This window comes from Brienomyrus brachyistius, chromosome 4, assembly GCF_023856365.1.
Source record: "Brienomyrus brachyistius isolate T26 chromosome 4, BBRACH_0.4, whole genome shotgun sequence".
NCBI lineage: Eukaryota > Metazoa > Chordata > Actinopteri > Osteoglossiformes > Mormyridae > Brienomyrus > Brienomyrus brachyistius.
In genome coordinates, this window is record NC_064536.1 from 15,203,353 (window position 1) to 15,219,723 (window position 16,371).

Here is a 16,371-nt window from a genome sequence, read left to right on the forward strand (position 1 = left end):
GAGGGGTTCAGTGAATGAGGAGGTGAATCTGTACAGGAGGGTCAGTCCATCAGAGGAGACTCTGTAGAAGGACAGAGTACCAGCCCCCCAGTCCAGATACACTCCTACTCTGCGGGAGCCTGAGGGCTTTATGGGTATGACAGTCCATTTATTATTGTGCCGGACAGAGTAATTGTCAGGATCACAGCACAGACTCCATGACTTGTCATTGTATCCAAGCCCACAATCATCACTCCCTCCTTTCCTCCCGATTCCTTTATAAGTCACTCCTATCCAGGCTCCATCTCCACTCCACTCAGCCCCCCAGTAACAGCGGCCAGTCAGACTCTCTCTGCACAGAACTTGGTACCATCTGTCAAATCTCTCTGGATGATCAGGATATGGCTGCTCTGCCCCCCGTGTCACCTTCCTGTTCCCCTCTGACAGAGACAGGTCTCTGTGTGCTGTGTTGGGGTCCAGCGTCAGCTGGCAAGAGTCTGTAGGCAAGAGGAAGAGCGATTAATCCCATAACGAAGCTGTGAGACACGCTGTAGACCGAACTGGACTTTAACCTGCGCTCTAATATTCTGTACGATACATGAAATATAAAAACAGAACAGCGTCCCCTAACGAAGCAGGAATTAAAGTATGTAAAATAGCTCAGGAAATGTCGGACGGCCCACGCGACGCTGGTTGGAAAACGCGCCGAAATGTCGCGCGTGCTAAACTAAAAGACTTAATTACATGTAAACAACATTATAAACAGCATTCATCAAACACGTTAAATATGAAACTGTACCCCCAAAGAATACCACTACACGTTAATTTGTATTTATTTCAAAATAAGAACTTCCTTCAAACCATGTCGGACACATACCCACCTCCAGCATCGATCAGTGCCGACTAATGATGTTTCGGTCGCGAATGAGCCGATCAAAAGACATTTTAATAAAGCAAAACGCCTCCGCGGCTCAGCGATCCATGCTGCTCTGACTGTGACTGAAGTCAGTATTAACGGCGTGCGAGCCGCGCGACCAATCACGTGATGAGGCAGACAAGGTTCATACCATCAGGTTAATCGTATGGAGGGGTGGAGGTGCGCGCGCTGACGGTATACAGGTGCAGACCGGGAGGGAAGGAGAGGAGAGAAAGAGAGGGAGTGCGGTGCTCGAATAGTAGGTAAGATGAGTGATAGTCGGATACAGCCTGTGAATACATAATGTATTTCTACAGAAGTTTCCAGACTATTGTTTTTATTTAAGAAAGTAGCCATCTTTAAACCTAAACCAACCTTTTAAATAAAGAATGGAAAAAGAGCACACATCACAATAATTGTGTGAATGTTACCATGAAGTAGTATTAATGATATTAAAAATAAAAACATGCTAACAAACTTACATTTCTGGACCCCTGGTCTGATCCTGCACTCTCCACTGTGGTCCACACTACAGCAGAAGCAGAATGACATAGTACAGGTGGATCCATTTATTTAATTGTTGCATTTTCTCCACGTACACTGCAGGTGCAGACACACATTCTATACTCACTTCAGTTTCTCTAGTTTACAGCTGGGATCCTCCAGTACAGCAGAGAGCAGCTTTACTCCTGAGTCTCCATGGTGATTGTAGCTCAGGTCCAGCTCTCTCAGGTGTGAGGGGTTTGACCTCAGAGCTGAAGCCAGGGAAGAACAGCCTTCTTCTGTGACTCTACAGCCTGACAGCCTGCAGAGGGACAAACAAAATAGATCCAATAGATAAGATCACTTCACCAGTACGAGTATTACATTTAAGTAAATGTGACGACTCCAATAAATATTTCAATAATTACAGATTACAGTGTGGAATAAAAAGTAATACTGACTTCAGTATCTCCAGTTTACAGTGTGAATCCCCCAGTCCATCAGAGAGCAGCTTCACCCCTGAATCCTGCAGGTCATTGTCACTCAGGTCCAGCTCAATCAGCTGAGAGGAGTTTGATCTGAGAGCTGAAGCCAACACTTCACAGCATTTCTCTGTGAGTCTACAGCTGTCCAGCCTGGAAAAGGAAACGTGTTAAGACATAAATACATACACCACACACAGGTATATCAAATAAAATATCAAAATAAACATTTTCATTTTTAAATACAATAAGTGAGGCAGCATATACTTCAAAAGGAACAAGACAATCCTCTGATGTTCCTCATGTTCCCTGTCATGAAGAATACAGTGAACACTTTCAATTCAAAGCACAAATACCATGAAAAGTCTAGTGGATCAGGACTGGATCAATGTGCACAGATGATGAGATTTTGCTACAATACAGCTTCTCCTGTGAGTTTACTATGTCTTTGGCTATTTGCTGTACATTGTTATAAGTCAAGCATTCCGAAATCCCGTTCTGTATTGTCCTAAATATTTCAATAATTACAGATTACAGTATGGAATAAAGAGTAATACTGACCTGAGTATCCCCAGTTTACAGTGTGGAATACCCAGTAATACTGACCTCAGTATCTCCAGCTTACAGTGTGAATCCCCCAGTCCAACAGAGAGCAGCTTCACCCCTGAATCCTGCAGGTCATTGTCACTCAGGTCCAGCTCTCTCAGCTGAGAGGAGTTTGATCTGATAGCTGAAGCCAACACTTCACAGCATGTCTCTGTGAGTCTACAGCTGTGCAGCCTGGAAAAGGAAATGTGTTAAGACATAAATACATACACCACACAGAGGTATATCAAATAAAATATCAAAAGAAACATTTTTATTTTTCAAATACAATAATTGAGGCAGCAAATACTTCAAAAGGAACTAGACAATCCTCTGATGTTCCTCATGTTCCCTGTCATGAAGAATACAGTGAATACTTTCAGTTCAAAGCAGAAATACCATGAAAGGTTTAGCGGATCAGGATTGGATCAATGTGCACAGATGAGGAGATTTTGCTACAATACAGCTTCTCCTGTGAGTTTACTATGTCTTTGGCTATTTGCTGTACATTGTTATAAGTCAAGCATTCTGAAATCCCGTTCTGTATTGTTCTAAATATTTCAATAATTACAGATTACAGTATGGAATAAAGAGTAAAACTGACCTCAGTATCCCCAGTTTACAGTGTGGAATACCCAGTAATACTGACCTCAGTATCTCCAGCTTACAGTGTGAATCTCCCAGTCCAGCAGAGAGCAGCTTCACCCCTGAATCCTGCAGGTCATTGTCACTCAGGTCCAGCTCTGTCAGCTGAGAGGAGTTTGATCTGAGAGCTGAAGCCAACACTTCACAGCATTTCTCTGTGAGTCTACAGCTGTTCAGCCTGGAAAAGGAAATGCGTTAAGACATAAATACATACACCACACACAGGTATATCAAATAAAATATCAAAATAAGCATTTTTGCTTTAAAATACAACAAGTTATGAAGCATATACTTGCTCAGATGAATAGATTTTGGTACAATACAGCTTCTCCAGTGAGTTTACAGTGTATTTTCTCTATTTGTTTTACATTTTCTTCAGTCATACATTCCCAAATCCTGTTCTGTATTGTCTTACAGAGCCAGTTTGAATAAGGGCATGAGAGTGAACATGCTGTAAAATACATTCATTACCTGGGATATTTAAATATATCAGATATTTTGTTGTTTCCCTGTCCTAGTCAGCAACACAAATAGTTTTTTCTTGAGACTCCGCAGCTGAGAGGAACCTGCATTTTAATGACCTTACAAGGTGAGTTACCCTGAGACTCTGTAATATCTGCATAAGCTTTTTTATAAAGCTCTGAGCAGCGCTGGGGCTCAGTGATCAGCACTACAGCCGACCCAGGGGTTCTAGGGTTTTGGGTTCAGTTCCTGCCAGGGATATGTGTGTGTGTGTGTGTGTGTGTGTGTGTGTGTGTGTGTGTGTGTGAGTTTATGTGAGATCTGAATGTCAAGAAAAGCTTACGTTTTTTAAATTATTATTTCTTTATATGACTTTTGAATTGCTGACACCATGACTGAAATCCTTATTTTCTGTTTTTCTGTACCTGAGAACCTGTTAAATTTCCAAAATACTAATCAGACAATTATCAGTGCTGTCAGAAAGGGATGAAATGCTGATTCTTTATTCATTCCACTTGTGAAATAATGCTGTCGCCTCTCTGATCTTGCTCTCTCTGACACACACATACATGTCAGAGTGCAGGGTTGGTCAGCATCCAGCCCCCTGAAGCTGGGGGGTAAGGGCCTTGCTCAAGGGCCCAAAACCAGCATCACTCTGCCAGCCAGGTATTTAACCCAGTGATCTTCTGACCACAGACACCCACTGGACCACACACCACACCAAGAATGTTAACAGATATATATATATATGTATATATATATACATATATATATATATATATATATATACATATATATATATATATATATATATATACATATATATATATATATATATATATATATATATATATATATATATATATATATATATATCCTGCAGTATGCAAAATTAAAAATAATTCCTAGGTGGTCTTTATAAATACACTATAATTGTTTTGATAAAAGCAGAATCATGAATAACTTCTGTACTTCTTTAGCAACAGACGCATGTAAGATCACTTACAGAGCTGTCCTAGATTTCTTGATCACAGGCAGCAGCCTCTGAAGACCTTCATCTGATCTGATGTATTTCTTCAGATCAAACACATCCAGCTCCTTATCTGACATCAGTAACACAAAGGCCAGAGCTGACCACTGTGCAGGTGAGAGGTCTGCTGCTGAAAGGCTTCCTGAACTCAGGTATCTTTGTACTTCCTCTGTTAGAGAATTGTCACCCAGTTCATTCAGGCAGTGGAAGAGGTTGATGGTCCTTTCTGCAGATAAATTGTCCTGTATTTTTTCCTTGATATATTTAACTGTTTTCTTGCTGTTATGTGAACTGGTTCTTGTCTGGCCCAGTAGCCTTTTTAACAGACTCTTACTGGAATCTGTTGAGAGGCCAAGGAGGAAGCGGAGGTAGAGGTCCAAGTGTCCATTCTTGCTCCTTAATGACTCATCCACTGCAGTCTTCAGCAGGTCAGCTGATGAGTTTGACAGAAACACATATAAAGCAGCGAGATACTCCTGGATGCTCAGATGCACAAAGCAGTACACCTTCTCCTGGTACAACCCATACTCCTCTTTAAAGACTTCTGTGCACAGTCCAGAGTAAACTGAAGCCTCTGTGACATCAATGCCATTCTCTGTCAGATCTTGTTTATAAAATATGAGATTGCCTTTCTCAAGGTTATGAAAAGCCAGTTTACCAAGTTTCAAAAGGAATTTCTTCCAAGATTTAGTGTAATTATTAAGCTTCATTTTATGTTTTTCCATATACTTGTCATTTTTTAAACTCGCCTGAAAGATCAGGAAGTGTGTGTACATTTCAGTCAGAGTCCTTGGAATTTCTCCACTGTCAGACTCACTAAAAAGACTCTCAAGAACAGTGGCTGAAATCCAGCAGAACACAGGTATGTGGCACATGATGAAGAGGCTCCTTGATGATTTCACATGTGTGATAATCCTGCTGGCCAGGCTCTGATCATTAAATCTCTTCCTGAAATATTCCTCCTTCTGGGCATCATTGAAACCTCGTATCTCTGTCACCTGGTGGACACACTCAGGAGGTATCTGATTGGCTGCTGCTGGCCGGGAGGTTATCCAGAGGAGAGCTGATGGAAGCAGATTCCCCTTAATGAGGTTAGTCAACAGCACATCCAGTGACGTTTTTTTTGTTACATCAAACCAACTCTCATTGTTCTGAAAATCTAGAGGAAGGCGACACTCATCCAGACCATCAAAGATCAATAAAACTTTGTACCTAAACAGCTCAGTAGATTTAAATGATTTCAGTTCTGGGAGAAAGTGGTGAAGCAGATCAATCAGACTGTATTCATCCTTAATCAAATTCAGGTCCCGGAAAGGAAGAGCAAATATGAAGTGAATGTCCTGGTTTGCTTTTCCTTCTGCCCAGTCAAGAATAACTTTCTGCACAGAGACTGTTTTCCCGATACCTGCCACCCCTTTAGTGAGTACAGTTCTGATAGGCGTCTCACGCCCACATAAGGGATTAAATATATCATTGCACTTGACTGTAGTATCTTCTGTTCCCCTTTTCTTGGCTGCTGTTTCAATCTGTCTCACTTTATGTTCATCATTGACTCCTCCAGCTCCCCCTTCAGTTATGTAGAGTTCTGTGTAAATCTCTTTGAGAAGTGTTGGCTGTCCTTCCTTAGCTTCTCCTTGAAATACACACTCAAATTTTTGCTTCAGGTTACATTTAATTCTACGTTGACATTGCAACAGAAGATACCCTGAAATGAAATGAGAAAAAAATGTTTTTTTAAACTCCATCTCTCCATTTTCTAAAGCTACTTAATCCCAACTGGAGTCATGGGGAGACTGGAACCCATCCTGGGAACAGGCAGGAACCAACCCTGGGAAGTCGCCAACACACCACAGGGCACATACACTCATATGCACACAACTAGAGGGCCAATTTAGACACACCAATCAACTTATCCTGCATGGTTGTGGACTGTGGGAGGAAACCTGAGACCCCAGTGAAAACCCACGTGACCAACCCAGGACCTTCTCACTGTGAGGCAGCCGCACTAACCACTACATCACCACACCACCCCTCTTTTTTAAACCCAAATATGGGAAATTAAATATAATTACATCGAATGATGAACTGAAACTTAATACGCATTTTTTCATAAACTATTCTCTGGCAAATCAAACACACACTGAATGAGGTACAGCTCTTACTCTTCTCCAGCATGTCAGCGAGATCATTTTGCTCCATGGTCCTCAGGATGTACAGTGTGATCTTCAGAGCTCCCTCTCTGCCACAGGTCTTCTGCATCTGACCACCACTGTCCAGGTCATTGTCCTCCTCCAGCTGAGGCTCAGAGCATTCTGGGTCATTCTGATCCAGGTACCTTTGGAATTTCATCAGCTCATCCTTCAGAAACATTTGAGCTTTTTTCTCCAGTAACTGAAATGAACAGTTACAGTTTATTATCACTCCTGGCATCATATCATTTTATTATTTTACTTGTGAATTAGTTGTAAGTATCATCCCTTTGACAGAATCAACTACTTATCTTTAGAAGATGTATGTCAATTTAGATGAAAGTTTAGAAAATATACTTCAGTAATAAATGCACCTTGAAGATGTATGATAAGTCTCCTTTATGTGGGTGTGAATTACACCTTTTCACTCGGCCCCTGCGAATAAAACAGAAAAATCCATCCATTAATTCATCCCTCCATCCACCACTTATCCTGGTTTGGGGGTGGGACAGAGAGCAGAAGTCCTAGGATACGGGTTCACACTGGTGGTGGGCAGGGGGGGGGGATTCTGGTCTATCACTGGGCAAAGACACACAGAGGCTGTCATATGTCATGGGGAATTTAGAAAGTAGCCTAAACACGTGTTTTTGGACGGCAGGAGGAAACCCATGTGATAGAGGGAGAGCGAGCAGCTGCAGACAGACAGGGGGCTCAGCCTCCAGCACTGGGGGGGTGAAGCTACAGCGCTGCCCTCTGTGCCGCCGCTAAAATAGGCATTTTATGGAAAGACAAAGGTCCTGCACTGACACTGACCACCACTGCTGCTGCTGGGGGGAATAATAACCTACATTTGTATTTAAATAGATGTAATTGCCATCCATTGTGACACCTCACACTGCTGACATCCCGCACTTTGATTAGCATGTTTTGAATGTTCCATCGTGTTAAATTCCCTCTCGTTTCTCTTTCGGCTCCAAAAAGTAGCTGGAATTGCCCACATAGGGGCCCCTACCCATGTCAGCCCAGGACCCCCAGAGAAGGTAATCCGCTCTGCAGCAACTACCTGTTAATTCAGCACATTTTATTTCCCATCCCCTGTTTAGTAAAAAACAATTAAATAAAAGAAAGAATGATTAAGTAGGCTGTGCATTCATGATGATGTTGTAACGCTGAATGCACAAAGACGAGGCAGACCCCGAAATGCAGGAGACTGATCTATTTATTTTAAAGTTGGGTGCACCAAAAGCCCAAGGGATAAGGCAGGCGGGTTGTCGGGTTGAAACCCGGTGAGTCAGTCCTACGAAGACAGACGAGACATGGAGACGACAGGGCAGGAATCAGGATGGAGGCAGATCAGGACAACAGGGCAGGGAAAGCAGGCAGGACAGGCAGACAGAGACGACCGGGGAAGCAGGGCAGGGAAAGCTGGCAGGGCAGGCAGACAGAGACGACCGGGGAAGCAGGGCAGGGAAAGCTGGCAGGGCAGGCAGACAGAGACGACCGAGGAAGCAGGGCAGGCACGACGGCAGGACAGGGAGAGACAGGCAGGGCAGGAGGGCAAGACACGAGACAGAGAAATGCTTAGCAAATGTCATTGGGAATGGCAACAAAACTTTGCAACTTCGGGAGCTTGTTATGAGGTTAAGCAGCCTGGTCTGACTGTGATATTCGACTGCTCCTGTGCCGCCCTGCCCCTGGGGGCCTGACAGATCTGTTATAAGAAGCTGAGTATTAGTATCTCTCAGATTTTTATACGCATTTTGAGAATGAGGTACACACTAGCCTTGGTTTCGTGGGCAGCTATAACAGATGTAAAATGTAGAAAATATATCTTCTGACTAAGCTACTTATATCAATAAATGTGATTGTAATTTCACTGTTTGACACCCACTGCATTTGAAGTTTCAACAACTGGCAAGTGACACCTTCTCATATATAGCAAGTTGACTTTACTTATTTTTTTTTACATGTACTTTTATTTTAATATTAAGCGGCATAACATCTCCCTCATATCTGTTCGGAGGTGACAGTTGACATAACAGCCACCTCTGGCCACATTGAATGTGTCTCCACAGCCACCAGTAGCTTGGCCCCTTTGACTGGTCCTGTAAAATCCAACTGGATACTTTGCCAGGGACATGCTGGCCAAACCCAGGGTGCAGTGAGACCAGGCTTAAGGGCTCTTCTCAGCAAACTGCAACGTATCGTCCTGTTAGCTGCTGGATAATTTTCAGAAGGAGATCTGCTGGTCTATTCTTCCACGGAAGAGTCCGATCAGTGATAAGAATTCTGAATTCTGGAGTCTCAGTCCTGAACTTTATATTGTGGATCCGGATGCTACATGTTTATTAGCTGGCCAGTACAGATCAGTACAGGTCAGTCAGACAGTAGGGGAGGGGTATTGATAAAGGTGGAGCCACCTTTATTGAGGCTGTGGGGAACCTACACTGGGCACCCAGGAGCAGCGTCCAGCACTGCATGCAGTTTGCAGCCAGGGATGCTGGTCCTGAATATGAACTGGAAATGGATGTCGGTGGCAGATGGTCCATCATTTGGGTGAATCTTCATCCGGAAGGGTAAGTGTGGAATTTTTTTATCCCGATACTGCCCAGGGTTTCTTTTTAAATTTCTCATTTCTTTGGCATTTTCTGAAGCAAAATCTATTGGTTTCTCTTCTCCCGATGGTGTGGGACATCATGGCTGCCAGTTCACATGGGGAGTCATCGCAGGTGAGCTCGAGTGGCAAAGATGTGTCAAAATGTGCCAACACCCTCTTGCTCATTAGCACTATTTTTGCCCGCTTAGACACAGACTGTCACTCTTTCAACCACGACCATGATTTGCTCTCCTTCAGTTGCTCATGCAGAGTCTTTAGCAGGACGGGCACCACAGGAGACGGACAGGGCTTGTCACACACCTTGGGGGTTGGGTGGACCTCAGAGGAGATCTTTGGAGATGGGCGGAGTATCTAAGAGGATAGGTGGAGCTCAGCTGGGATCAGGATGGGTTCTTCAGGGATCTCACCAGGAACTGGCGTAGCAGCAGCAACATCTCCTGGGCAGGGTGTAGAGGTGTCTCCTGCAGGGCAGGGCATTGGGGAACTTGCTTGCCTCCACCACTTTTTCTTCCTGTGCTCTGCTATGGTAGGAAGAGCTGCAGAGGGTTATCTGCCCCCAACAGAAACCTCTGTGGCAGGCCAAAGTAAAACAGTGGACACGTCCTCAGACACTTCAGGAGATGGGCGACACTTAGACACCTCACAGTCAATTACTCCCTGTAACTCTGCTAGCAGACGGCAGATCTACACAGCTTATTGGGGGTCCGAGCCAGGGTTGAGTTTGGAGAGCATTGTGTTCACCAACTGAAAGAGATGCACAGTTTTTGGTCTTGGTCTGCCAGTGCGCGGGCAGGGTGGGGCCTGGTTAGGTTAATACCATTATTGAGGGCACCTGTAGGGATGCTGGCGTTATATAGGGGTCCCATCTCTCTCTCAGGAGACACTTTTCTTCATTCGCACCTTTTGACTTTCCTCCATGCACTGGCATATTTTTTTTTCTCTCTTCCCGTATTTCTTTATCTTTTTGTCTCCCTCTCTCTCTCTCTCTCTCTCTCTCTCTATATATATATATATATATATATATATATATATATATATATATATTACATGTGTGTGGAGTTTGCATGTTCTCCCCATGTCGTCGTGGGGATTCCTCCGGTTTCCACCCACAGTCCAAAGACATGCTGAGGCTAATTGCAGGAGTGCATGTGTGAGTGAATGGTGTGTGAGTGTGCCCTGCGATGGGCTGGCCCCCCATCCTGGGTTGTCCCCTTGGCTCCCCCTGGTCCTGCTGGCCTCCCGAAGCCAGCGAGGGGGCTCGTGTTCCGGGGTCAACACCCCGCTTCCTGGGGTCCAGAGGACCTCCTAGCTCAGCCCCGTTCCCTCATTCCCCATCTCAGTTTTTGCCCCAGTGCTCTGTCCCACCTCTCCTACTCCTTGGTGTGTGGTTCCCCCCTGGTTGCCTGGTCCTCACCCTGGTGACCCTTCACTTGTCCCCCCTGTTTTGGTCCACTTTGTGTTCCATGTTGCTGTTTTGCCCCACTCTCATCTCATGTGTCTCTTGCTAGTCCCTGCTCGTTTTGGTACCCCTCTTGGGGTACTCAATTTATGGTTCAGTCTGTCATGTCAGGTCATCCAGTGGCCCTTGTCCAATCTGGTGTCCCATTTGTTCCTTGCCTTGCTGTTTGGGCCCTGTAGGTCCCCCCCTCGGTCTGCCATGCGTGCCCGGAGTGCACGGGTTGGGGGGGGGGCTGTCACGCCCCGTATCCCTGCCCCTCTCATTCTCTCTCTAGTGTCGCTCAATAGAGTCACAACTATTACTTATTCGTGCTCCCTCTCGTTTCAGCCCTCATGTGGATCACTCCAGCTGCCCCTCGTCAGGTCCACTCATTAGTTGTGCATAACAGTGCCTCCCAGTCATGTGCTCCTGAGTCTTGAGGTCATTGATGTTGTCCCAGTATGTGCACTGTAAGGCCTGGGTGAAATCGGTTTTGCTAAACTTCTTTCAACTATGCAATCAGAAATCAGTTCCTCAATAAGAAAAAGTAGGTACTATTCACTGGTTAGTACAGGGTGTAACATCACATTATAGGACCCTCCCAGACGAGTTGACCCATAAATTTTTAGAATCCAGCATCAATGGTGTTGTCCGTTGCCTGTGTAGTACCGGGACAATGACCCCAATCGCAACCAATCTCTGTTTCTCTGCATTGAATGTGGAGGAGATAAGATATTTGGGGTCAACTGTCCAAAGTAACGGAGAGTGGAATAAAAAAGTGAATAGGAGGGTACAGGCAGGATGGAGTGGATGTGGAAGAGTGGCAGGAGTGATGTGTGACAGAAGTGTATCTGCAATCTGTCTTGTGTTTGTTTACATGTATATTTGCCTTTGATCTGTAGGAAAAGGTCCCTTTCTGAAGCTGATTGGTTCCTTCATTCATTGGTTCGTCACTCTTTATGGAAACACAGCTGGGTACAGGTGAGCCTGCTCTCTCCATCAGAACACAGTGGACAGTCAGAAGAAAAATCCTCATTATATAAATATAATCCATATAATGTGGACAGGGTCACGTTAAATCTTTAGCTGTTTAGCCTTCTGTTCTGTCTTTATGTACTTTCATATCCCATGAAGCTCTTGATGCAAACAGGCTTGTTTACAGTTAGTTTTAATGTGAAATAAACTGTCTCACTCAAAGTTAAGATTCCAGTATTAAAGGTTTAATATCACTGTTACAAACTCAGTTGCTAGATTTGGCTGTCGTTGCTTTTTATTCCTGTTTATTGATTTATTTGTTTATATGTTTATTGGTATGGCGGCATGGTGGTGCAGTGGTTAGCACTGTTGCCTCACACCTCTGAGACCCGGGTTCAAGTCTCTGCCTGGATTACATGTATGTGGAGTTTGCATGTTCTCCCCATGTCGTTGTGGGGTTTCCTCCGGGTACTCAGGTTTCCCCCCACAGTCCAAAGACATGCTGAGGCTAATTGGAGTTGCTAAATTGCCCATAGGTGTGCATGTGTGAGTGAATGGTGTGTGAGTGTGCCCTGCGATGGGCTGGACCCCCATCCTAAGTTGCTCCCTGCCTCGTGCCCATTGCCTCCAGGATAGGCTGCAGACCCCCTGCAACCCAGTAGGAGAAGCGGTTTGGAAAATGGATGGATGGATGTTTATTGGTTTGTTTATGCTCTACTTCACTATTTGTGACCATTTTTGATTGGACGGATGATTTGTTGGTTATCTCTAGTATAAAGGAACTAGCTGATTGGGAAAGAAAAAGGAGGACAATGAAGATGCCGAGGTCTTTTTATTAATCTACACGTATTAACATGTTCCACACTGTGCCCTGGCTAGGAGCCCTTTCTGCTTTTATATTATGGTCTGACTATAGACCCAAAGAGACATGCATGCTAGTGGGCTGTAACAATCGTTTTACCATAAATCACAATGTTCTTCACAACACGACCCTGACAGTGTTCCTGTCTTATTCGAGTATCTTCAAACAGGACGGTTTGGAGACAAAGTAAGAGAGGTGAGATTAAGATGGTTTGGGCCTGTGCAGAGGAGAGAGGCCAGGCAAGGGGAGAAGAGGAAGAGCAACGAGAAAGTATGTGGATGAGGGGAGGGAGGACATGTGGGTGGTTGGAGAGATAGATGAAGATGCAGAGGACTGAGGGAGAAGGAGACAGATGATCCACTGTGGTGACGCCTAATGGGAGCAGATGGAAGCAGTAGGAGAAGGAGAAGAAGAAGAAGGAGAAGCCTGGTCCATTAAACGTGTTGAAACTGAAGCCTCAATCTGAGCAAATCTAATGAGTCCATAAGGATGCATTTATGTTTTATCAAAGCAGAAACGTCCATCCCAGAAGAGGACAAGCTATTGTCCAGTCCTCCTTAATCGATATACCGCAGTGTGCAAGTGAGCCTGCTTTTCTCCAGCTTTATGCTGAGGATTGATATTTACAACATACTTTTCAATTAATTAACTTCCCATTCCAGCTCGCAGAAAGTCCGTTTTTACAGTAATCTGCATCCCTTTACCTTAGGTGTAATTTACATAGAATACAGTCAGAATTTCTGTTTAAATTCTCAAAGACAATGGGATCTGAAAAAGTAAAACAATGATATATTGTTTATAAAGCTTTTCCTCATAGCTTGTGTGTGCCTGTACGCCTTTTGACTGAGAATCTTAGTGTTATAAACAGTGTCAGTTTAAATGCACATTTACCGATGAGCTGATGGAGAAGGTCCCTCACTGAGGGTGACTGGTTCCATCATTGACTTGTTGCTCTTCATGGTAACACAGCTGGGTCCACGTGAGTTTGCTCTCTTCAACAGGACACTGTGGACAGTGACAGAAAAGATCCTCATTATATAAATACAATTCATATGAGGACAGCATCACATTAAACCTTCAGCTGTCTAGCGTCCTGCTCTGCCTTCCTGTACTTTGATATGCTGTAATTGTTTACAGTTAGCTTTAATGTGCAATAAATTGTCTCATCTAAAATTAAGATTCCAATAAGAAACGTTTAGCATCAGTGTTACAACCTCTGTTGCTAGACTTGCCTGTTGTTGCCTTTTTCACGTTTATCAATGTATTTCTTTATATATTAATTTATTTGTTTGAACTTTACTTCACTATTTGTGACCATTTCTGATAGGATGGATGATCTGTTTGCTCTGTCTAGTATAAAAGAACTGGCTGATTGGGGAATAAAAATAAAGAAGAAGATGCCGAGGTCTTTTTATTAATCTACACGTATTAACATGTTCCACACTGAGCCCTGGCTAGGATCCCTTTCTGCTTTGGTATTATGGCCTGACTATAGACCCAAAGAGACATGCATGCTAGTGGCTGTAACAGTCATTTCACCATAAATCACAGTGTTCTTCACAACACGACCCTGACAGTGTTCCTGTCTTATTCCTGTTCCTTCTACTCCTGTGATCACTGGAATTTTTTATAACTATTACTGATTAGAATTTAAGAAAACTCATTGCCACGTTTTTGAGAATATATATTTTTTGAAAATACTGCCACCTCAGCTAGAGGCATAGATGCTGTCGCAACAATGTGAATTTATTCCCTGGAGGGGGGTGGGGGGGATAAAATTACCCCACAATATATTTTGGCGAGTTCCCAAAAGTCTAAAATGTCTCAAGAAAGTTAAATACGTTAAAACTGATTACGCTCTTTTTCGAAAATGCTGAGAAGATGTTTTAATGTCTGTTCATAAAGCAGTAGAAACTCACAGGTCCTGTCTTACCTTACAATTCCCTTTGTTTTACACTCCACAGGGGGGGTCATTTCAGAAGCAGCTCCCTCCATTTTTGTACCGATCCACACCAGATGACTGCTGCTGGGGCCTCTGTGAACATGAAGGGTATCTGTGCATCTTTAACTTATTTATTTACAATGTTTGGCCACTGTTTAGGGGTCCCCCCCCGGGACTGGTTTGAGTAACAGTGTATGACACCCGCAATACACAATCCAGCTCCCATATAACACCTGCAACATTAATTCACTGGCACCACCACTGCATGTAAGTGTGTCATATATGCTTGTTTTATTATTGGTTCTATTCATTAACTAAAACTGGTAACACTTTACTTCAGGGTACACAAATAATGTAGTATTATGCTATTGCTTATGCATTACTGGGAGCCCAATACCTAGATGAGTGAATGCTGGTGTGTCTTGCTGCCGTTACTCTCCGGTACTTTCCGGTCATTTATACTGTTTTTTCTGTATATTGTAACTACCGACTGTAGTTACTTCTCGCCTAAGAGATTTTCCTCTAATCTATTTTGCTATCATCGCTGATTTACTTTTGCGAGTGGACCAAGATTAGGTTATCGTAGTCTCGGCTACAGGACCACTTAGGTGTGTTTATCTGGGCTGCTTGGTTCCGACAGTGATGTGGGCTGGCGGTATTTATGTTTTGTCTGCGATCGTCTGGACTCTCCTATCCCTCGTCTATCGACCTGGTGCTGGACTTTTTCAGTATTCGGCAGAGGAGCTTCTCCGGCTCTGATCTCACTTGTTGCAGCCTCCGCCGGCAGAGTTTCTCCTCCATCCAGACATTACCTTACTGCCTCGTAGGAGGTACATTCATCAGGGATCTTGTCTGCATTTTCACTCTGACGATTAAATCCTATTGGTCCACCTCTCAACGCACTCAACGCAACACCGGCTGGCTTGTTAATCACGAGCTATTAGCCAGCCTAGCCAGGTCGGCTAACAACTCCGACAACCATGACAACATCCCTGTCAACTTCGGATTATTAAACATCCGCTCACTTACGAGCAAGGGGCATAACATCCAGGATCTCCTCATCAACCATAAGTTAGATCTTCCATGTTTGACTGAGACTTGGCAACAACTGTCTGTCAAATTTCTGGACCTCCATCCATCCATCCATCCATCCATTTTCCAAACCGCTTATCCTACTGGGTTGCGGGGGGTCCGGAGCCTATCCCGGAAGCAATGGGCACGAGGCAGGGAACAACCCAGGATGGGGGGGCCAGCCCATCGCAGGGCACACTCACACACCAGTCACTCACACATGCACACCTACGGGCAATTTAGCAACTCCAGTTAGCCTCAGCATGTTTTTGGACTGTGGGGGGAAACCAGAGTACCCGGAGAAAACCCCACGACGACATGGGGAGAACATGCAAACTCCACACACATGTGACCCAGGCGGAGACTCGAACCCGGGTCCCAGAGGTGTGAGGCAACAGTGCTAACCACTGCACCACCATGCCGCCCCCGATGTATTTATATTATGTTTTATTAAAAAATGTAGTTCTCATGGGGTGAAGTGTGCTGGCGTACCGTGTGCTGACCTGATGGCGAAACGGTGGATTCGTCAGCCGAATGAGCCACGTCCAAGCAAGAAACACCCATTTTAAAGTACCGACCTGTGCCTGTGTTGTCATGAAGAGAGCTGCAGCGACTATATTTCTACATGATTTGTTCATGATTTGTGCTACAATAGGAACTGAGGTGAGTTTACCCTCAAGTAAAGTGTCATCGTA

The 16,371-nt window shown here is 44.3% G+C and overlaps 1 protein-coding gene across 1 annotated transcript in view; it reads right to left on the bottom strand.

Annotated features, from left to right (window-relative positions):
- Positions 1-16,371, bottom strand: part of LOC125739963 (uncharacterized) — a 305,354-nt gene that overhangs the window by 255,430 nt on the left and 33,553 nt on the right. The window contains exon 5 of the mRNA XM_049010567.1: positions 14,597-14,698. Coding sequence (XP_048866524.1) covers positions 14,597-14,698 — 102 coding nt within the window. The remainder of the gene's footprint in view (positions 1-14,596; positions 14,699-16,371) is intronic.